Consider the following 24,855-nt stretch of genomic DNA (forward strand, 5'->3'; position numbering starts at 1 on the left):
ACTGTAACCTCCACCTACCAGGCTCAAGGAATCCTCCCACTTCAGCCTCTCAAGTAGCTGGGACCACAGGCATGCACCAGCACACCTGGCTAATTTTGTATTTTTTTGTAAAAATGGGGTTTCACCATGTTGCCCAGGCCAGCCTCAAACTCCTAAGCTCAGGCATTCCTCCCACCTCAGCCTCCCAAAGTGCTGGGATTGCAGACGTGAGCCACCACACCAGGCCTATTCTCTCATTTTATACGTATTTGAAATTTTCCATAGTAAAAAAATATTTTGACTCTTAGTCACATTCTTGAACACCTAAACTCTCGAGCAACATGTCCTGGGATAGCTGTCCACATGTGACCAGAGCTACAAACAGTAGACACTCTCAAATCAAACTCACAGAGGTTTAATTGAAAATTCTTATCAATGCCTTCAACCAAAAACCTTACCCAGTAGTGATACCAAACAATTGGTAGCATATATTCACAAATCAACATCAATCAGAACCCAAATTAGTTTTCAGAAATGAAGAGCTAGACACCCATTCCAGAGAAGACAAGAACCTGGATCAGCCAAGACCAAGAACAGGATCACCCTGAAGTAAAGATTGAAGTACGACAGTGTTGTCGCAGCTATACCTCCTCCCAATTAGAGCCCTCATCAAGGCATTTAGGAACAATCCTTACCCTGTTATTGATGCCAAAGAATAACTTTCTAAAGAAATTGGGGTTCAAGAGTGAAGAATCCAAATTTCGTTTCAAAACTGAAGATCTAGATTCCCTGACTAGAGAAAAAGAGTATGTAAGGAAGCCTTAGAACTACAACAAGACCAGAAACAAGACCTCTGTGATGAGAGAGTTCACAGTACCCAAACTGTTGTCCAGGTCTGTCCACAAGTGGAGCCTCTTGGGCATCCAGTGCTGCTATACGGTGGAATCAACTGCTCTATTGAGAGACAGAGGATATTCCAGCGAAGTGGCTTCTGTGGGAAACTATAGTTTTACACAAAAAGCAGGCCTTCTTCATAAATAGCATGTTTAGACCTAAAGATGACATTTCAATATTATCAGTCTCTCAAGAAACAATTATTAGGACTTTGAACTAGAAAGAGAAAAAACTACCATAATTCAGAGATGAATAAAGCTTGCTTAATAAAGGATAATTCGTCACCACAAAACAAAGCTAAGACAAGTTCTCTACAGCAGTGTTCTCAAATGTTGGTGTACATCAGAATCATTTGGGGGTCTTGTTAAAACAGATTCCTGGGGCCCATCCCCCAGTTTCTGATTCAGTAGGTCTGGGCTAAAGACCAAGAACCTTCATTTCTAACAAGTTACCAGGTGATGCTAATGCTGCTGATTTTGCAAACACACTTGAGAACCACTGTTTTAAGGTGATTAAATATACATAAACCGTTTTCAAAGCTATCAGAGAGATGAGGTCATACACCATTCCCTGCAGCATCTTGGTTTCCAAGGCTAAATCCACTAGGAACTGAAATGTTTGCATTCAGTCTTTCATCATTAAGTATGATATTAGCTGTCAGATATTCATAGATATCTGATATGATTTGGCTACATCCCCACCCAAATGTCACCTTGAATTCTCATGTGTTGTGGGAGGGACCCAGTGGGAGGTAATTGAATCATGGGAGCAAGTCATTCCCATGCTGTTCTCATGATAGTGAATAAGTCTCATGAGATCCGATGGTTTTAAAAAGAGGAGCTCCCCTGCACAAGCATTCTCTTTTTGCCTGATGCCATCCATGTAAGACGTAACTTGTTCCCCCTTGCCTTTTACCATGATTGTGAGGCTTCCCCAGCCACATGGAACTGTAAGTCCAATTAAACCTCTTTCTTTTGTAAATTGCCCAGTCTCAGGTATGTCTTTATCAGCAGCATGAAAATGGACTAATAATATAATGTCCCTTATCAGGTTGAGGAAGTTCTCTTCTATATTCCTAGTATGTGGAGTGTTTTTCTCAAGAATTTGTAAGTCACTATTTGGATCAAGTGAAGGAAGACATAGAAAAATTAAATAAATGTGGAAGGCTGATATTGAACTTGAGGAAAAAAGTTTACCTTGATGGATTGTTGCTGACAATAGTGCTACCGGAGTATGCAATAATTATTACCAATTTAAACTTTGAGTCATTGTAATTCTCATAACCAGTTTAATGACCTATCCATTATCCTTCTACAAGGAAAAATGTACCTCCTTATTTCACTTAACATTCTCTTATTTTTTCTGTAGGTCTCAAGAACTTGAGTATGATGCTAAGAAGTGTAATGACAAGGGTTCTGTTATAATTCACAATTTCAGCAGGTCACCCAGGGTCCTGATAGGCCACCTAATACACTATAGCTTTAATAAGACTTGTTACTAATGAAGGATGAGCAGGGAATCTTTATTCCCATATGTTTAAACTTATCTTGTCATCACAAAAAAAAACACAGAACCATGCCCTTCCTCTGGGGAGAGAATCCCCAGCCACAGTCTTTCAATGGTGAATTTATGCACTCACCCATCAATACCTTCAAAAAAGTATTCCTCTGAAACCAGGAATTGCCTATGGAAATGCCGATGGATTCTGATGGAAAGGATAAACTGAAAAATGCTCTGAGGGCTTCAGCCAGAGACTGTGTGAAGGATCAGGTAGCAAAACTAAAAAAAAAAAAAAAGTTTTAAGCGAAACAAAATCGAGTCACATATATCATAATGGGAAATTCAATTTTATAAAGAAGAGAGAGGAGCTCCCAGAAACGGACTTGGTGATAAAGAGGAAAGAGATTGAACATTCTCTGATCCTGCAATCCAAACATAAGATTTTGCAGAGGGTGATCTTTAAGAAATGCCTGGCTATCTAGACCTTATAGTTTATGAGAAATCCAAGCCATTTCCACAGCAAATTCTTGCCATTACTGCCATCAGTATCTCCATGAAAATAGAAGAGCAAAATATCCAAAAGAGCCACAGAGAGAAGTTGATCAGTTCCAGCCATGTGATATGAAGAAGCCCTTGAGGACCAAGCAGGTCAGTGTCACTGTCTAGGACTCTACAGCAGCACAGTACAGGGGAGCACAGAGAGAAAGACCTCAGCATAACTACAGAGGTAAGCCCACCGCAAGTCCACTGCAGGATGGCAAGACGTTCTTGGGTAGAGTGGGAACTGATAAGGACTCTGAAAGCCAGGAAATTTATATACAGAGTACACAAAAGCTAAAGCTGAAGAATGGATCAAAAATGTCAAGCAGGAAATCTTCCATACTCCCACCATCTCAGCATGTTGTCAGTCATAAGAAAACACTCTCTATTCAGGCCACTATGCCAGTGATGGTTTCAACATCAGGAAGCAGGCCTGGTTCATTTATACTGACTAGAATAATAAAATCAAAGAAGTGAGTGACTAAGATAGGCGTTATTATATTATCTTTTGTATGAACAAGATCTTTAATGCATTATTGTAAACAGCAGAAAACTCTAAACCACTTAGTATGAAAGTCGGGAGGACCATTTAGCAATGATAGTGAGATACATACTGCTTGGCTGGCATGCATACATAATTCACTTCTACCATAAAGCCCCTTCTTCCACCTGAGAATCATTCACCTTCCACTCTTCTAGAGAGACAGCTATCTCTAGGACAATCAAAGAACAGGAAACCATGTGCCAATTCTGCAGGAATCCTCTGCGCCATAGCTTTAACTGATCTCCTTTCTGTATTCTGTGTTCTTAACCATGTTCTTGGATATATGTATTGGGTGAATAGCAACCAATGAGGGTGTGTTTTATGCACATTTATTTTCTGCGTATTTAAAATGTTTTATAAAGAAAATTAGTTCACACACATGAGAAATTGCACATGTTACATAAGCTTGTAACAAACCAATAGCTTGTGATAAAGCCACTGAAAACCAAAGTCACTCTGTAATAGTAATGATAGTTTGTCCTGTTTGCAAGAAAAATATTTCTCCAATTTTTTAAGTTCAAAACAATGAGTATGTTACCATTTTGTTATTTACACAGCAACCCCAAGAAATAAATTATTGGTGCTTTGTATATTATAATTCATTGTAAACTCTCAGATCACTTTTTAGCAAAGTAAAAAGCAAATAGTTTATATGATCAAAACCTTTTGAAATAAAAATGGTAAAATTGTTCCAAAAATAGAGGAGGGAATTCTCCCTAACACATTCTATGAAGCCAGTATCATCCTGATACCAAAATCAGACAAGAACACGACAAAAAAAGAAAACTACAGACCAACATCCCTGATAAATATAGACTCAAAAGTCCCCAACAAAATACTGGCAAACTTAATTCAATGGCACATCAAAAAGGTAATACAATATAAAGATAATATCAAAAAGATAATATCAAGTGGGCTTTATCCAGGGATGCAAAGATGGTTTAACATATGTAAATCAATAAATGTGATACATCACATAAACAGATTTAAGGACAAAAATCATATGATCATCTCAATAGACTCAGAAAAACATTTGGAAAAATTCAGCACTCCTTCACGATAAAAACCTTCAAAAAACTAGGCATAGAAGGACCATACCTCAAAATAACAAAACCCATATAAGATAACCTCACAGCCAACATTATACTGAATGAGGAAAAGTTGAAAACATTTCCTCAAAAACCCTGGAACAAGAAAAGGGTGCCCACTTTTACTACTTCTCTTCAACGTAGTACTGGAGTCCTAGCCAGAGCAATCAGGCAAGAGAAAGAAGTAAAAGGCATACAGTTTGGAAAAGATGAAGTCAAATTATTCCTGTTTATTGATGATATGGTATGGTATATCTAAAAATTTTTTTAAAATATCTAAAAAAATTAAAAACTCCACCAAAAAACTCTTAAATTTGATAAATGAATTTAGGGTTGCAGAATACAAAATCAACATACAAAAATCAGTAGCATTTCTACATACTGATAATGATCTAGCTGAGAATGGAACTAAGAAGGCAAACCAATTTATAATAGCTACAAAGAAAAAAAAAAATACAGTACCTGGAAGAGTGCAGTGGCTCACACCTATAATCCTAGCACTTTGGGAGAACAAGACAGGTGGATTGCCTGAGCTCAGGAATTTGAGACAAGCTTGGGCAACATGGTGAAACCCCATCTGTACTAAAAATACAAGAAATCAGCTGGACATGGTGGTTGATGCCTGTAATCCCAGCTACTCAGGAGGCTGAAGCTGGAGAACTGCTTGAACCCAAGAGGGGGAGGTTGCAGTGACCCAAGATCATCCCACTGCACTCCAGCCTGGATAACAGAGCAAGACTCTGTCTCAAAAGAAAAAAAAATACAGTCCCTAGGAATATATTTAATCAAGGAATTGAAAGATCTCTACAAGAAAACTACGAAACACTGAAGAAAGAAATTGTGGATGACACAAATAAATGGAAAAACATCCCATGCCCATGGATAAGAAGAATTAATATCAATAAAATGGCCATACTGTCCAAAGCAATCTACAGATTCCATGCAAACCCTATAGAATATCAACTTCATTTTTCACAGAATTAGAAAAAGCAATCCTAAAATTATATAGAACAAAAAAAGAACTCAAGTAGCCAATGCAATAACTAAGCAAAAAGAACAAAGCTGGAAGCATCTTAAATTATATTATAAGGCTATAGTAACCAAAATAGCATGGCACTGTTACAAAATTAGGCACATAGGTCAATGAAACAGAATAGAAAACCCAGAAATAAAGCCACATATTTGCAGCCACCTGATCTTTGGCAAAGTCAACAAGAACATACAATGGGGAAAATATACTTCTTTCAGTAAACGGTGGTGGGAAAATTGGATTGCCACATGCAGAAGAATGAAACTGGACCCCTACCTCTCACCATATACAAAAACCAACTAAGAAAGATTTAAAGACTTAAAAATAAGACCTGAGGCCAGGCATGGTGGCTCATACCTATAATCCCAAAACTTTGAGAGGCCGAGGTGGGTGGATCACAAAGTCAAGAGTTCAAGACCAGCCTGACCAACATGGAGAAACTCTGTCTCTACTAAAAATACAAAATTAGCTAGGCGTGGTGGCACATGCCTGTAATCCCAGCTACTCGGGAGGCTGAGGCAGGAGAATTGCTTGAACCTGGGAGGCAGAGGTTATGGTGAGCCAAGATCATGCCATTGCATTCCAACCTGGGCAACAAGAGCAAAACTCCATCTCAAAAATAAAAAGTAAAAAGAACTGTCATTTCATCCAGCAACCTCACTTCTAGCTATCTACCCAAAGGAAAGGAATCACTATATAAAAAAGATAATTGCACTCGTATGTTTATCACAACACTGTTCACAGCAGCAAAGATATGGAATTGACCTACGTGTCTATCAATGGATGACTGGATTAAAAAAATGTGGTATATATACACAATAGAATACTATATTCAACCATAAAAAAAGATAAAGTCATGTCTTTTGCAGCAACATAGATGGAACTGGAGGCCATTATCTTAATTGAAACAAGACACAGAAAGGCAAATACCACATGTTCTCATAAGAGAGAGCTAAATATTATGTACACACGAATGTAGAGAAAGGAATGATAGACAATGGAGACTCAGGGGTGAGGAGGTAGGAAGGGGATGGATGATGAAAAATGTGTTACCTAATGGGCACAGTGTCCATTATTCAGGTGACAGAAACCCTAACAGCCCTGACTCAACCACGAATGCAGTCTATGCATGTTACAAAATTACACTTTTACCCCATAAATTTATACAAAAAAAGAGTGTCTATCTGAAACAAAATATAAAGAAATTGATGTTGGAAAGGCTAAGTGAATTATACTTAGCCACACAGTGACACAACTAGAATTAGAACTAAGCCCCAAACGTGATGACCCTCTTGCATGGCTGTTCCTTCTAGCCTCTGACACCTTTACAGTTAGTACCATAATACATCCCTACTTAAAGGAACAGGCATGTGAACACTGTCTTTTCCCAAGTTGGCCACAGAAGGGTGTGATCCAAGGCCATGGCCCTAGACCAGGTTGGGACACCTCCCTGCCCAACAGTATTACACACACACACACACACACACACACACACACACACAGAGTAAGGCTTGTTTGAACAGAACAGTGTTGATAGCTAGTGGAGGGCTAAGGACAGGGCTGCTGTTTACAGTTGTGCAGGATGTCCACTGAGCAACCCATGGGGGAGTCATTCACATTGCGGGTGTTATAGGCTGTGTATTTTCATGACAGCTTTCTGGCACATTAAAAGTCCCTTGAAGAGGAGACACCTTTTTCCATCTCACATGAAGGCTTCATATGGGCTGGGGAGGGATGAGACCTGCAAGAACAGGAATGAGATAGATATGGCAGGGTAGGATCAGTGAAAGAATCAAATTGATGTAGGAAATGGCCAGACCCGGGCATAACCATCAAGGCCGAGGTTAGTTCCAGAGAGGAGTCAGAAGTGTCTGGTGAGTGAATGAGATGAAGAAAGGGAGACAACAAATGAAGCCAATTTTCTGAAAAGTTAGCTTGTGAATGGTTGCAAAGAAATGAAATAGTGGCTGGAAAAGTAGCTGCCACCAAGGGAAGATCTTTGTTTTTGTTTTAAGGATGGAATGTAGTAATGCTTAATTGTATGATGATAGGAATCTCAAGGAAACAGAAATCAATAATGCAGAAAGAGATGGAGAGGCTGAAACTAAAGTCCACAAGAATGTGAAAAAGACAAAACAGAAGAGGCAAGGAAGGGGGGACAAGAGCTTCATAGATAGAGTGAATGTTGAGGGACTTCCCTCTTACCTAATATTTCATCTTGCTTGTGAGTCATGAGAACAATATCTGTCCACAGATATTTGGTGAACAAATCCACTAAATAAAAATGTCTATAGAAAGATGTATATCCAATCAAGGCAGAATAAGTACAAAAACACAGGACATCATCCTCTGAGGAGTTGGAGGAGAAAATTAGGGTAAAATTATGAAGGATCCTCATTCAACATACTTTTTTTTTCTTTTAAACTTTCAGGTGGTTTTTGCTCTTACAGACTTTGTGATAGAAAATCTTGGGAAACAGTTTGTAGAGACACCACCTGTGGACCTGGCTACCCTGTATCAAGACATGTCATGCAACACTCCCCTGGTATTCATCTTAAGCACAGGCTCAGATCCCATGGGTGCATTTCAGAGGTTTGCCCGGGAAAGTGGATATTCAGAACGGTAAGGTCATGTTGGGCAGTTTTAATAATGCATATGCATATGAACATCTCTTTGTTAAAATTTGCCTTTGTTCTTCCCCTTACAGAGCACAAATTCTTATATTCAGGTATCTCTTACTAAATAAATTAAGATATGTTAATAGTTAGCTATTGTTAAAATAGGGTCAAAAATCATAAAAGTAGCTGTAAATTTTATTTAAGCAAAGGAGAAATTGCTTAAAATGTTGAAGTATAATAATTTAGTGGAATAATGATTGAAATTTGGTATTTAACACAGGATTTTAACACAACAAAAAAGGTACTGAAGCTTACTCTCTATAATCAAATGTACAATAAATGAGCTCTTTATGTTCTATTATTAATCTCATCTTTCTCATGAGTCTTCACTCTGCTGGGCAATAGGGACAAGGGGGATATTTAAACTTGCCCATTTACATTATATTCTTCTGATTTAAATGTCTCCTTTACAGTAAGCTGATTTGTTTTTTTTAAAATGAAAGTTCAGTCTTCCTAACTCCCCTTTCTATCCCTAATCCTCTCCAACATGGTATCCAATTTGCAGAAAAGTACACAAGACCACACAATGGCAGAGGATAATAGGGGTCTTAGATCCACAAGGTAGCCTCCACCTCTGATAGGTACCTGCATGGAATGGCTGGTCTGGCCTTGTCTTTGGACTGGGAATTAATGATGGGTTCCATTTCTTCATCTGGAGTTCATGTTCTGTATTAGTTAGAAGTCTCCAGAGATATAGAAATAATAAGGTAGGGATGTGTGTGTGTGTGTGTGTGTGTGTGTGTGTGTGTGTGTGTGTGTGAAGTTGCAAGATTTGCAGTCAACAACTGGAAACAGGACCACTTACGTGTAGTTCCAGTCTGAATCCAAAAGCCTGAGAGCCAAGAGAGCTGAGAGTATAAGTACCAGTCCAAAATTCAGCAGGCTTGAGACACAAGAGCCAGTGTTTCGGTCTGAGTCTAAAGGTCAGAAAAACTCGATGTCCCTGCTTAATAGTCAGGCAGGAGAAGTTCTTTCTTATTCAGCCCTTTTGTTCTATTCAGGTCTTCAATTGATTAGCTAAGTTCCGCTCACTTAGGAAAGGCAATTTGCTTTACTCCATCTATTAATTTAAATGCTACTCTCACCCAGAAACACCCTTACAGACACACCCTGAATAATGTTTGACCAAATATGTAAATATCTCATGCCTTAGACAAGTTGACACATAAAATAAATCATCAAATGATCCTAAACATTTGCCTTCGGTTCTGAAATCTCAACAAAGTATTACTGTAGACTTATTAAGAGTTTCTGTGAATCAGTAAGAAAAAGAAAACAACCCAATAGAAATAAAGACAAAAAATACAGAGAATTCTCAGAAAAGGAAAACTAAATGCCCAATAAGCATATGAAAATCTATCCAGCCATACTAGTAATTTGGAAACAACAAATTAAAACCATGAAAAGATGCCATTTCACACCTATCCAATTGGCAAAATTGTGGCAAAGATATGGAGCTATGGAAACAATTCATATTGCAAGAGGAGTCAAACATAGGCAAAAATTATTTGACAGTATATATCAAAGTCAAAGAGGGCATCTTCAGTATCTCAACAATGCACTACTGAATTTCCATCCTAGAGAAAAAAGTCCGTCATATACAAGAAACCACGTTCAATCACATTTTTTTTATAATTTCAACTCTTAGGCCCATGTGGTATTTGGTTTTCTGTTCCTACATTAATTCATTTAAGATAATGGCCTCCACTGCATCCATGTTGCTGCAGAAAACATATCATTTTTTTTTTATGACTGCATGGCATTCCATGGTGTATATATACATTTTCTTTATCCACTCTACTGTTGATGAGTACGTACCTATGTTGATTTCATATTGTTGCTATTGTGAATAGTATCAAGAACATTTACAGAAACACTGTTTGTAATAACAAAAGTTGGAAATAACCTAAATTTCCATCTAGAAAATGAGTATATAAATTGATATATTCATAAAATGTTATGTAATACACCATAGCCATGAAAATGAATAAACTAGAATAATGTCTATCAATATGACTACATCCCACAAACTAATATTGAGCAAAAAATATATATATTTCAGGAGAACTAAATATTTAAGAAGTAGGATAAAATGTGCAAAATTATTAAACATACAAATAATTGCATGTATTATTTAGGACTTCATATTTTTAAAATAAAAGTGTTAAGAAAGGTAGAGAAATTATATGAAATCCAGAATAGAAGTGACCTTGTGAGTAGAGGTTAGGTCATGAAAGAGAAGTAAACAGGGAGAGGTAGACCACAAGCTGAAATCATGTAGATAATGTTTTATTTCTTAAGCTGGGTTGTGGATACATGGATACCCAGTGTATTAACTTTATCACTTTTGTGACTCTTAAGTATTTCATAATTTTTAAAGTAAAGGTATAATTGAAGATGACAATTAGAAAATTAGGAAGGTTATTAATCACTAGCTAATGTGTGCTAATTTCTTGATACATTCAGGAGGAAAGAAGAAGTATAGAATCACTATATTCCCTTAGGAAAATTAGTGGTTTAATGTATGTGTTAAAATTTTAGGGAAAAACACTAAAGTGATAAATGATCTGTAGCTTCCAAGCAAGCAGTGGAGAAGAAGAATATATAGTCCAGTATTTCAATTCAAAAGTAGATAGGAATAAAGAAAATCAAAGATGAGGTATAGTAAATCAAAAAATCAAACTAGAGAGTAGAAATTAATGCAAATACCTAAATAGCTATAAATATCTCGCCTAAGAACAAATAAAAGTGATCAAGTGAGATTTCAAAAACAATTTTTAGTTATATCCTATTTAGAAACCACATATACAATACAAAAACAATACAGGAAGGTAGAAAATAAAAAAATTCAAAAGATGCCATGCAAATACTAAAAGAAAGCTAGTAATAGTTCCAATGTATATCACAGAGTTTGAAGCAAAAAAATTATTAAGGATGAAAAGAAAATCTGCATGATATACAAGACAATCTATGAAGAAGAGATACCAATCGTGAAATTGTACACAACTAACAACAAATCTTGAACTATATAAAGCAAAAACTGGAGAAATTTATGCAAGAAGAAATTGATAAATCAACATTAATATGGAAAATTTTAACACATCTGAAACTCTCATAAAGCACACAAAAGTTGCAAAATTGGTAAAAATATTCAGACAGTGAAATTAAGAACTTTGATTTCTATATGTAACAAATATAACAAATGCAAGATTTTCAAGTATACATGGAACATTTACAAAAATTAGCCATGTGTTTAGAGAGACACGTATTTCTAAAAGAAGACAGATGTTTTCCCTGACCACAATAAAAATCTTCAGAAATCCATCTTAAAACATTATTTTTAAACATTTTGGGAAACAAAAACATGAACTTATGTACATCCATATGTTAAAGAGAAAACATAATGGGAATTTTCCATAAGTGGAAGTAGATGATAAAAACAATATTACATATAAAAACCTGTAGGGTATAGTAACGTGGCACTTAGAGGTAAATTTATGCATATTTGTGGACTTCTCCTTCCAGTATAACAAACTAAGGACTCAGATCAATATTTTCACTAAGAACACTTAGAAACCATGGATAAAATATTTAAGGAAATGTATGTTTGAAGGTCTGGAAAATTAATAAAATAATGAAGAATATTTAGGAGGAATGGAAAACGTAGAGCAATGAGCCCAGTGCTCATGGCCATTTTTCCCTAGAGGTACCAGAGGAGGAGGCTAAGGGGCTGCAAAGCTGAGCCGACTTTTTGACTGCTTCAAAGGGCAAAGGGGACAAAATAAGAACCCAGAGCCCACTAAGTAGGAGGGGAGGCCAGTAAACCCCCCTTACATTGTTTGCACTCAGAGGAGATTTATCAAAACAAATAATGCCAGGTAAGAAATAAATGGTTTGTTGCAGAGGTTAAGATGATCCCTGATTACTAGTATCTCTGAATACCTGCCAGAAAACATAAATCTTATCTGGGGGAACAGAAAAGTTTGGCTGCACAAGAAAATATAATCATATATATAAGAAGGCCAGACTACATGCTTAAAAAACAAGAAAAACAATATATATTAGAGACAGAGCACAGATTATCCTGATAATGGGTGCATGACATTAATTTTAAGATAACGTTTAAAATGTTCAAGGAAATAAAAAATTGAGAAAATTGACAGAATTTAAATTACTTAAAATAAAATTCTAGAATTTAAAAATATAACTGAACTACATTGAGATACCATCTCACACCAGTTAGAATGGTAATCATTAAAAAATCTAGAGACAACAAGTGCTGGAGAGGATGTGGAGAAATAGGAACACTTTTACACTGTTGGTGAGAGTATAAATTAGTTCAACCATTGTGGAAGACAGTGTGGCGATTCCTCAAGGACCTAGAAATAGAAATTCCATATGACCCAGCAATCTCATTACTGGGTATATATCCAAAGGATTATAAATCGTACTACTATAAGGACACATGCACACAAATGTTCATTGCAGCACTGTTTACAATAGCAAAGACCTGGAACCAACCCAAATGCCCATCGATGATAGACTGAACAGGGAAAATGTGGCACATATACACCATGGAATATTATGCAGCCATCAAAAACGATGCGTTTGTGTCCTTTGTAGGGACATGGATAAACCTGGAAACCATCATTCTCAGAAAACTGACACAAGAGCAGATCAAACACCGCATGTTCTCACTCATAGGCGGGTGTTGAACAATGAAAATATGTGGACACAGGGAGGGGAGCACTGCACACTGGGGTCTGTTGGGGGGAAATGGGGGAGGGACGGTGGGGGGTGGGGAGTTGGGGAGAGATAGCAAGGGGAGAGATGCCAGATGTAGGTGATGGGGAGGAAGGCAGCAAATCACACTGCCATGTGTGTACTTATGCAACAATTTTGCATGTTCTCCACATGTACCCCAAAACCTAAAATGCAATAAAATAAATTTAAATATATATATATATATATATATATATGTATATATATATATATAACTGAGCCAGGCACAGTGGCCTATGCCTGTAATCTCTGCACTTTGGGAGGCTGACATAGGAGGATCACTTGAGACCAGCCTGGACAACATAGTAAGAACCTATCTTTACAAAACTATTAGCTAGGTGGAGTGATGCACACCTGTAGTCCCAGCTACTCAGGAGGCTGAGGCAAGAGGATCGCTTGTGCACAGGAAGTTGAGACTGCAGTAAGCCATATTCATGCCACTGCACTCCAGCCTGAGTGACAGAGTGAGATCCTGTGTCAAAAAAATGTATACATACACACACACACACACACACACACACACACACATATTTATAATAAGTGTGTGTGTATTTATGTATAACTGAAAGTAAGAATTCAATATATCAGTTTGGCGAATTGAAAGCATGAAGAGACAAAACAATGAAAAAGATGGAAGAGAAGATAAGAGACCAGAGATACAATAACAAGATCTAATAAAGTGTAATTTGAGTCCCAGGAGAGAAGAATGCAGAATATTTTAATAAACAATGGCTGAGAATTTTCCAAAACAAAAGACATCAAATGCCAAGAATAATAAATGCAAGGAAAATTCTCTACCTAGACCCATTACAGTGAATTGTGGGGGGAAAAAAAGAACATATTAAAAACAAATTAACTTCAAAGATGCCATTGACTGTTTTCTCTGAAGAAATAATGAAATATGGAAGACATATATTCTAAGTGTGGAAAGCAAATTACTGTCAAAACTTCTCTTAAAACTGAAGTCAACATTAAGCCTTTTTCAGACAAAGAAGAAACTGAAAATGAAAACCCAAAATTAAACTAAGCAGAATAATGGTGGAAATATATCAAAACTTGTGAGATGCTCCTAAAGCCAGAATTTGAGGGAAATTTATAGGCTTAAATATATATGCTATATTTTTAAAAATCTAAAACTTAGTAATTAAATTCTACTAGAATTTAAAAAATAAAAGTAAGAGCAAAAATTAATGACTTAGGAAACATACAATAGACAAGATCCAAAAGACCAGAAGTTGATTTTTCAAGCTTAGTAAAACTGATAAATTCCTGCTGAAACTGATTAAATAGTCTAAAAAATTTTATCAAAATGAATAAGAAAATATCATTACAGATCAGCAGACATTAAAATTATTATATTTAAAAAAAAGAAACTTGCCACTGAATTTGAAAATTTTAATGAAATTTAACTTCGTCAAAAAATGTAACTTTTAACAACTGATAAGCATAAATAGCATGTCTAAATAGTCCAATAATTATAAAAGAAATTTATTATTAAAAACCTTCCCACAATAAAAGCATAAAAAATCAAATACTTCAAGATAATTATAATAAAGATAGGTAAGATGTCACCACAGAAAAGTATATAATATTACTGAAGGAAATCAAAAAGACAAGACCTAAATAAATGGATGGATATGCCATATTTATTAATTGGAAGACTCAATATTGTAAAGATACCAATTCTCCTCAAGTTGATCTATATACTCAATGCCACCAAATCAAAATACCATTTGGTGTTTTGGGTGGAGATTGACAAGATACTTCTAAAACTTACGTATAAACACAAGGACCAAGAGTAACCAAGACAGGTGTTATATCGGCAAACAATGGCAAAGTAGAAATGCCAAAAATCTATCTCTATACATGTAAGGAAAATGAATGTGCTCCAGTTAAGAGTAGGCCAAGACAGATAACTGGGCCAATGTGACTCAGCCAGTTTGGCACACAGGCACCCAACTCTACTTGTTATATAACCTGTTTTTGTAAGCTCATACTTGGCTCTGAGCCACTATTGTCTGTAAAAGGTACAACTGCCCTGCTGATGCTGCACATATGGTTCACACCCAGAGAGAGAGAGTGGAACTGCTGACCCTGTAAGGGAGAGCCATGGGGACAGCAGGAGCCATGGAGCTGGCCCCTCAGAAGGGCTGCAGCCAGAGCAGGCAACCAATATAAAGACAGAGCAGAGCGTAAGAGAATAAAAGCCATATTTCACCTGCCTATGGCCCCCCAAGTGTTCTTTCACCTGTCTGTCAGCCATCCACCCACTCCCTTTGGACCTCAGCATGGGCTGGAACCTGACGCTTGGCATGACAACACAAAAATAACAGTCTGGCAAAAACTGTCAGAATCAACTTGATCAAAACTCTGGAAAATAACTGAAGGTTTACAGCAACCAAGTGAATGCTTAATAAAGAAAAGGCAACTGAATCTAGGCAGGAGAACTTTGTGTCATTTTAACTTACCTCAACCCACATTCTCTAGCTTAGCGTAGACTCAAAGAGAGTACACCTGCATTCCTGGTGTGAGTTTCCTGGTGCCATAGTGAACAGAAAATATCTTGTTCTTGGGGGATTGTAGTTATTTGTTTTGGCCTGTCTGGTAGCTCTTTGAAAGACTAGCTACAGGTCTTACTTTCATTTAATCTAACTAAGAATGCTCCAGGAGACAGGTACTACCCTGGAAGATTTTGTCAAAATTATTTAAAGGCACATGTATAAGCCACTGCCTCCTGGCCCAAGGGATAACAGTTGAGGCAACTAGCAGACAAAGCAGAAAGCCTGGGAGGAAAGGTGAGAGTAAGATGCTTTGGGAAATAAAGGCTTTGAAAATCTCCCACATATTTTTGGGAATCCAGAAGTCCACACTCATGTTCAAAGTTGAGTGTATACTCACAAAAGACATGAGAAGGAACTAAGCTCTAACCTCTGGCCAATCTCAAGTTTGGCCCAACCAGGAAGTGAGGGCGAATGAAGACTTGCAAACTGCCCAACTGAGTGTTGAAGTCATACCCCAAGACACACTCAGAGCCCATCTGCAAAATCTGGGAAATTTTTGTTGTTGTTGTTGCTTCAGACATTTAATGAAATCTTTGTTGAATTACTAGCTGAACACTAAACTAATCAAGTAGAGACATACAATAAAAAATACTGATCTTACAAAATTAGTTCACAAAAGTCATTAAACCTAAGGCAGCAACAAGAAACACTGGGAAGTGGAGACAGTCTAATTTCCAGAGTTTTGGCATTATAATATTCTAAATGTCTTCTTTTCAACAACAACAAAAAAAAAAATACAAAGCATCCAAAGAAATAAGAAATTATGACCCATTCAAAAACAATGAAAACTGACCCTGATGGATACCAGACATTGGGCTTACTAGACAAAAACTTTAAATCAACTATTTAAAATATGCTCATATAGTTAAAGGAAACATGAACCAAGAACTAAAGGAAAACATGAGAATGATGCCTCACCAAAATAGAGAATATCAATGGGATAGAATTTATTAAAAGGAACCAAGTAGAAATTCTGGAGATAAAAAGTACAATAATTAAAATGAAAAATACACAAAAGGGATACAACAATAGATGTTGAAAAGTAGAAGAAAGAACCATGAACATGAAGCTAGGTCCACTGAGATTACTCAGTTTGATGAGCAGAAAGACAAAAATACAAACAGAATCTGCCAGGTATAGTGGCTCACAACTGTAACCCCAGCACTGTAGGATACCAAGGTGGGGAAGGATTGTGTGAAGCCAGGAGTTGCAGACCAGCCTAGGCAACAAGGCAAGACCCTGCATCTACAAAAAATAGTAATAATAACTATCCTGGCATGGTGGCATGTGCCTGTAGTCCCAGCTACTTGGGAGGCTGAGGCAAGAAGTTCACTTAAACCCAGGAGTTTGAGGCTCCAGTGACCTACAATTATACCACTGCACTGTAGCCTATGTGGCAGAGCAAGATCCAGTCTCAAAAAAAAAAGACAGAGAACCTAAGAGACCTGAGACATACCATCAACCATACCAACATACACTAATGGAAATCTGAGAAGACAAGAGAGTGGGGGAAAGAAAGAATATTTGAAGAAATAATGGCCCATACTTCCCAAATTGATGGAAGATATGAATCTACACATCCAAAGACATTAACAAATTCTAAGTAGGAAACTCAAAGAGAGCTGTACTATGACACATTGTAATCAAACTATCAAAAAACAAGACAAAGAAATAAACCTGAAAGCAGCAAAAGAGAAATGAATTTTCACAGATAAGAGATTCTCATTAAAATTAACGGCTGATTCTCAACAGAAACCATGGTGCCAGAAGGAATAGCATATTCAAAGTGCTCAGGGGGAAAGACAGACTGTTAACCAATAATTCTGTATCTGGCAAAATAATTTTTCAAAAATGAAGAAAAATTTAAAATATTCCCAGGTAAACAAAAATTGAAAAGCTCTGTCACTAGTAGAACTGCCTTGCAAGAAATGCTAAAAGGAGTTGTTCAGACTAAAATGAAAGAACACTGGACACCAACTTGAATTCACACAAAGAAATACATAACCCAAGTAAGGATAACTACATAGGTAAATATATGTCACTAAGAATATATTTTTGGCTTATAATTCCTCTTTTCATTTTGTATATAATTTAAAAGGCAAAAGCCTAAAACAATAATTATAAATATATGCTGATGGTAACATAATGTATAAAAATGTACTTTGTAACACAATAACAGCACAAGAGAGGGCAGAGCTATGTAGTAGCATATTTGTATACAATTGAAACTAAATTGGTATTATTTCAAATTTAAATTTTTATAACTTCAAATGTTAATTGTAATCCATGACATGATCACTATGAAAACAACTAAAACTATATACAATATAGTAAAAGAGCAGAGAATTAAAATCAATATCTAACAAAAAGAAGGCAATGATGGAGGAATTGAGGAACAGAAAGGATATGACATATAAAAAAAAAAACAAAATGATAGAAGTAAATTTTTCCTTATTAGTAATTATATTAAATGCAAATGGATTAAAGTCTCCAATTTAAAGACAGAGATTGGCAGAATGGATTTAAAACACACACACACACACACACACACACACACATACACACACACAAACAATTCAATTACATGCTGCCTCCAAGAGATTCACATTAGATCCAACCAGTAACTAAAAGAGCTGAAGTGGCTATAATAATATCAAAAAATATATATACTTCAAGACAAAAGTTGTTAAAAAAGACAAAGCAGGATATACTTTAATGATGAGTCAATCATCAAAAAGACATAACAGTTGTAAATACATATGCACCTAACAACAAAGTCCCAAAATATATACAATAAAAACTGACAGAATTGAAGGCAGAAATAGTTCAAAGATAACAGTTGGAAATTTCAGTGTCCCACCTGTAATAATGGATAGAACAACTATGAAAAATAAATAAGTAGACTTCAAGAACACTAAAACTAATTTTAATAGATCTGACAGACATAGATAGGACACTGTACCCAACAATACCAGAATTAACATTCTTCTCAAGTACACACAGAACATTCTCCTGGATAGTTTGTATGTCAGGCCACAAAACAAGTCTCAATAAACTTAAAAAGATTGAGCCATAAAAAGCATATTTTCAAACAGAGAAAAAAAACTAGAGATAAATAACAGAAGGAAATACGGATAATTCACAAATATATGGAAATTAAATGATACACTTTTAAGAAATCACAGGGTAAATTAGAAAATATTTTATTCACTTTTTAAAACTTCAACTTTTACTTGAGACTCAGGTATTTTAACGTGTATGTTGCATATTGCTGAGGTTTGGGTACAAATAATCCTATCACTCAGGTAGTGTGCATCATACCCAATGGTTAGTTTTTCAACCTTCTCCTCCTCCCCTATCTAGTAGTCTCCAGTGTCCATTTTTCCAATCTTTATGTCCATGTGTACCCAATGTTTAGCTTCCCCTATAAATGAGAACATGTGGTATTTGGTTTTCTGTTTCTGTGTGAATTTAGTTATAATAATGACCTCCAGCTGCATCCATGTTGCTGCAAAGGACGTGATTTTATTACTCTTTGTGGTTGCATCATATTCCATGGTTTATAGCTCCATATTTTCTTTATCCAATCCACCATTATGAGAGAATCTAGATTGACTGAATATCTTTGCTAATATGAATACCGCAAGTACATATGTCTTCCTTAGTGGAACAATGGATTTTCTTTAGGATATATACCCATTAATGGGAACAGTGTGGGTTGAACGGTAATTCTGTTTTAAGTTCTTTCATAAATCTCCAAATTGCTTTCCAAAGTAGCTAAATTAGTTTACATTGTAAGCTAATGTAGTTTATACACCAACAGTGTGTAAGTGTTCCCTTTTCTATGCACCCTCACCAGCTTATGTTAATTTTTGACTTTTTTATAATAGCCATTCTGATTGGTGTGAAATGGTATCTCACTGTGGTTTTTATTTGCATTTCTCTGATGACTAGTGATGTTGAGCACTTTTATATGCTTTTGGACACCTGTATGTCTTCTTTAGAGAATTGCCTATTCATATCTTTTGTCCACTTTTTAATGAAGTTGTTTTTTGCTTGTTGAATTAAGTTCCTTATAGATTCTGAATATTAAATTTTTTTCAGATACATATTTTCTCCCATTCTGTAGGTTGTGTTTACCCTGTTGATAGTTTCTTTTCCTGAACAGAAGGTCTTTCACTTAATTTGGTCCCATGTATCGATTTTTGTTTTCATTGCAATTGCTTTGGAGGACTTAATCATACATTGTTTTCCAAGGCTGATGTCTAAAATGATATTTCCTAGGTTATCTTCTAAGATTTTTATAGTTTGAGGTCTTACATTTAAATCTTTAATCCATCTGGAGTTAATTTTGTTATGTAGTGAAACATAAGTGTCCAGTTTCATTCTTCTGCATATAGCTAGTCAGCTATCCTCTCCCAACATGATTTATTAAATAGAAAATCTTTTCCCCATTGCTTATTAATGTCAATTTTGTCAAAGATGAGATGACTATAGGTGTGCGGCTTTATTTCTGAGGTCTCTATTCTGTTCTATTGGTCTATGTGTCTGTTTTTGTATCAGTACCATGCTGCTTTGGTTACTGTAGCCTTATGGTATGGTTTGGAATTGGGTAATGTAATGCCCCAGGTTTGTTCTTTTTGTTCAGGATTGCTTTGGCCACTTCAATTCTTTTTTGGTTATATATGAATTTTAGAATAGTTTTGCAATGATATGGGTAGTTTGATAGGAATAGTGTTGGATGTTATATTGCTTTGGGCAATATGGTCATTTTAACAGTGTTGATTCTTCAAGTGAATGAGCATGGAATGCTTTTCCATTTGTTTGTGTCATTTATTATTTCTTCTGGTAGTATTTTGTAGTCCTCCTTGTAAAGATCTTTCACCTCCTTGTTTAGATTTATTATTCTTTTTATGGCTGTTGTAAATGGCATTGCTTTCTTGATTTGACTCTCAGTTTAAATATTACTGTTGTACAGAAATGCTATTTATTTTTGTACATTGGTTTTGTATCCTGAAACTTACTGAAGATGTTTATCAGTTTTCTAGTTACAGAATCAAATGGTTGGAGAAGAAAGGTAGTATGAGTTCTTATTTTCCTATTTTGATGTCTTCTATTTCTTTCTCTTGCCTGATTGCTTTGGCTCTGATTTCTAGTACTATGTTGAAAAGGAGTGGTGAGAGTAGGAATCCTTGTCTTGTTCCAGTTCTCAAGGGGAGTGGTTCCAGCTTTTGCCCATTCAGTATGATGTTGGCTATGGGTTTGTCATAGAAGACTGAGTCACACTTACTGATTTGTGTATTTTAAACCAGTGTTGCATCCCAGAATGAGGCCTACTGGGTCATGGTGAATTAACTTTTTTACATGCTGCTGGATTCACTTTTCTAGTATTTTGTTGAGAATTTTTGCATCTATGTTCATCAGGGATATTGGCCTAAAGTTTTTATTTTTGTTGTGTCTGTGCCAAATATTGGTTATATAACACAGGCTAAACATCCATCTGGCTCAAGGGGCAACTGCAGCATGTGCAGCATTGGCAGTGGTACCTCAGAGGTAGTAGAACTATTTCACAGTAACCAGTTGAGGACTATGCAAGATTGGTACCATCCAGCATCAGGATATAGCTGTAGGATTTTACAAGCCATTCCTATTTCTAACTTCAGGAATAGATCTTTTTCCCAGTCCATCTTAAAATATTGCTGCTTTAATCACAGATCAGATAAAAAAGACAACATGCACAACCTCCAACTAAAATCCTGTTGTAGCCTAGACAGTGAAATGATATGACATCAGAAGACTTTAAAATCGCAGCTCTCCTTGGATCTCACAAAGTGTATCTGCACTCTTCTTCAAACAGGCCTCTTCCTCAGGAGTGAGTCACTATCACAAGGTCTGAGATTCCTTTCTGTCCTAAAATGCAAGGAACACTAAGGAAGACATCATCCTTTATTCCATAGAGACCCTTAATCATAGTAGAAATTGGGTGCACCCCCCCTAAGATTCTTCATTATACTCTCTGCCAATTCTGCCACAGAGTCCAGTGGCCTAGGATGTATATAGCATTTGAGTTTGATCACCTTGTAAGCAGTCTCAACCACCTACTTGTGAACCTCTTTCCACTGTTCCTTGTCTGTATCAGTCCCTAAATCAGGATACAGAGTCTTCAGGGAGACACCAGCAACGTTCACTCCACTCCATACAGGCACACTAGAATCTCCATGTTCCCCGAGGACCCACCCATGACAGCTTAATGGGTGAACTCCCAGCCTTTCCCCATCAGGTAATGGAACTGGACTGAATCCAGATTGCAACCACTTCCAATAACACTGTTGTTGGGAAAGCCACTTATCTTCCAAGCCACATAGGTCAAGATATCTACCAGATTTGAAACAATAAAGCAACTTGCTGTTCAGACTGTATTTTGCATTAAGAATGATGAAATTAAAGATGTTCACGTTATACTAGACCAAATTAAGATGGCTTTCTCCCTCTTGCTGATGTGCTCTAGTCCAATGACCAGCTTGGAGTTTGTAGTTACATTATAGTCCTTCCCAGAGACAATCTTTGGTGTTCTAAGGAAAAGGCTGCCATGTTGGAGATCCATCATCTCTCCCTTCAATTTATCTTCCATGGCATCAACAAGAGCAAGTTCATCTGCCAAGTCCTTCAAGGACTTGTTGGCATGGCACAGGTTGGGATGTGCCAACCCCAACAGCTGTAATCTTATTCTGGGGGGTCCGTTCTTCCTTTAGAAGATTATGAATCAGCTGATCCTTGAGAGTTGCCATATTGGACTTGGAACCAAAAGGAATTGGGAATGCACATCAGGCAGGCATCAGGGGTGCACAGCAGTGAAATCCGGACTTGTGGCAACAACTCCAGCACCTGGTTTTATTAATTCTTTGTATTGATTTTGGGGTCTCAATTTCATTTAGTTCTGCTCTGATTTTATCCCTATTCCTTTTCTTCTGCTAACTTTAGGAGTTGTTTGCTCTTGTTTTTCTAGTTCCTCTAATTGCAATATTATATCATGAGTCTAATTCTCAGTGTAGGCATTTAGCACTATAAACTTTTTTTTTTTTTCTTTTTGTTTGGAGACAAGGTCTCACTCTGTTGCCCAGGCTGTACTGTAGTGGTGTGATCATGGCTCACTGCTGCTTCAACCTTCCCAGGCTCAGGAGATTCTCCCTTCTCTACCTCCTGAGTAGCTAGGACTACAGGCACATACCACCATGCCTGGTTAATTTTTGTATTTTTTGTAGAGATAGGGTTTTGCCAGGTTGCCCAGGATGATCTCAAACAGTTTAAGTGCCCTCCACCTCAGCCTCCCAAAGTGCTGGGTTTACAGGCCCTGCACCCAGACACACCGTAAACTATTAACACTGCTTTTGCTGCATCCCAGAGATTTCAGTATATTGTTTCTCTCCTTTCATTTATTTCAAAGAAGTGTTTTATTTCTGCCTTAATTTGTTGTTTACCCAAAAGACATTCAGAAGAAAGTTGTTTAGTTTCCATCTTAATTGTGCGGTTTTGAGAGATCTTGGTATTGATTTCTATTTTAATTCCACTGGTGTCTGAGAGTATGCTTGGTATGATTTTGATCTTTTTGAATCTATCAACTCTATTATGGCTGAGCATGTGGTTGATCTTAGACTATGTTCCCACATGCAAATGAGAAAAATGTACACTCTGTGGTTGATGGGTGGAGTATTCTGTAGCTATCTCTTAGGTCCAATTAATTAAGTGTCTAATTTATGTCCAGAATTTTTTTTAGTTTTCTGCCTCAATGATCTAACACTGTTCGTGGGATGTTGAAGTCTCCCACTATTATGATGTGGCTTTCCAAGTCTTTTCATAGATCTTGAAGTAGTTGTCTTATGAATCTGGATGTTCCAATGTTGGGTGCATCTATATTTAGGATAGTTGAGTCTTTTTGTTGAATTCAATCCATTACCATTATGTAATGCCTTTCTTTGTCCTTTTTTACTGTTGTCAATTTAGTCTTATTTCTACAATATAAGAATAGTCACCCCCTTCTCTCTTGTTTTCCTTTTGCATGATAGATCTTTCTCTATCCCTTTACTTTGAGCCTATGGATTTTGTTACATGAGAAGTGGGTCTCTTGAAGATAGCAGATGGTTGGGTTTTATTTTTTTTTTACCCAGCTTGCTACTCTGTGCCTCTTAAAGGGGGTGTTTAGACCACTTATTTCCAAGGTTAATATTGATATGTAAGGTTTTGATCCTGTTGTGATGTTTTTAGCTGGTTGCTTTGTAGCCTTAATTGTGTAGTTGCCTTATAGAGTCTGTGGGCTTTGGACTTAAGTGTGTCTTTGTGATAGCAGGTATCATTCCTGCATTTCTGTGTTTAGAGCTCTCATGTGAACCTTTTGTAATGCTGGTCTAATTGCAAAGAATTGCCTTAGGAATTACTTATCTGGAAAAGGTTTGATTTCTCCTTTGCTTATGAAGCTTAGTCTGATAGAATAAGAAATTGTTGGCTGGAATTTCTTTTCTTTAAGAATGCTGAATATAGGTCTCTTATCTCTTGTGGCTTCTAATGTTTTTGCTGAGAAGTCTGTTCTTAGCCTGATGGGATGACCTTTGTAAGTGATCTGACTTTTCGTCTAGCTGCTTTTAAGAATTTTTTTTTTTCACATTGATCACGGAAAGTCTAACAACTATGTGTCTTGGGGATGGTCATCTTATATCTTATATAGTATGTCCCAGGGTTTCTCTGAATTTCTTGAAATTGCATGTCCCTCTCTAGCAATATTGGGGAAATTTTCATGGACTATATTCTCAAATATGTTACCCAAGTTGTTTACCTTTTCTCCTCTTTCAGGAATGCCAGTATGGCATAGGTTTTATCTCTTTGCATAATCTCATATTTCTCATAGGCTTTGTTCATTTTTTAAATTCTTTTTTCTTTATTTTTGCCTAACTGGGTTGTTTTGAGGGAACAGTCTTTGAGCTCTGAAATTCTTTTTTTGACTTGGCCTAGTATGTTGTTAAGGCTTCCGGTTATATTTGAAATTCCAGTAGTGAATTTTTCAATTCCAAGTGTTCAGTTTTGTTTCTTCTTCATATAGCTATGTCATCTTTCAACTCTTGGATCATTTTACTGGCTTCTTTGAACTGGATCAACTTTCTCTTGGATCTCATTGAGCTTCCTTGTCATCTAGATTCTGAATTTTATGTCTGTCATTTTAGACATTTCAATCTGGTAGGATCCATTGCAATCTTTTTTTTTTTTTTTT

At 36.5% G+C, this 24,855-nt stretch overlaps 1 protein-coding gene and 1 pseudogene across 1 annotated transcript in view; one reads left to right on the forward strand and one right to left on the reverse strand.

Annotated features, from left to right (window-relative positions):
• Positions 1-24,855, forward strand: part of DNAH6 (dynein axonemal heavy chain 6) — a 303,318-nt gene that overhangs the window by 237,175 nt on the left and 41,288 nt on the right. The window contains exon 64 of the mRNA XM_037733599.1: positions 8,007-8,197. Coding sequence (XP_037589527.1) covers positions 8,007-8,197 — 191 coding nt within the window. The remainder of the gene's footprint in view (positions 1-8,006; positions 8,198-24,855) is intronic.
• LOC108293519 lies at positions 21,281-22,591 on the reverse strand (annotated as a pseudogene).

The sequence above is a fragment of the Cebus imitator genome, unplaced genomic scaffold (genome assembly GCF_001604975.1).
Source record: "Cebus imitator isolate Cc_AM_T3 unplaced genomic scaffold, Cebus_imitator-1.0 Scaffold539, whole genome shotgun sequence".
Lineage (NCBI taxonomy): Eukaryota > Metazoa > Chordata > Mammalia > Primates > Cebidae > Cebus > Cebus imitator.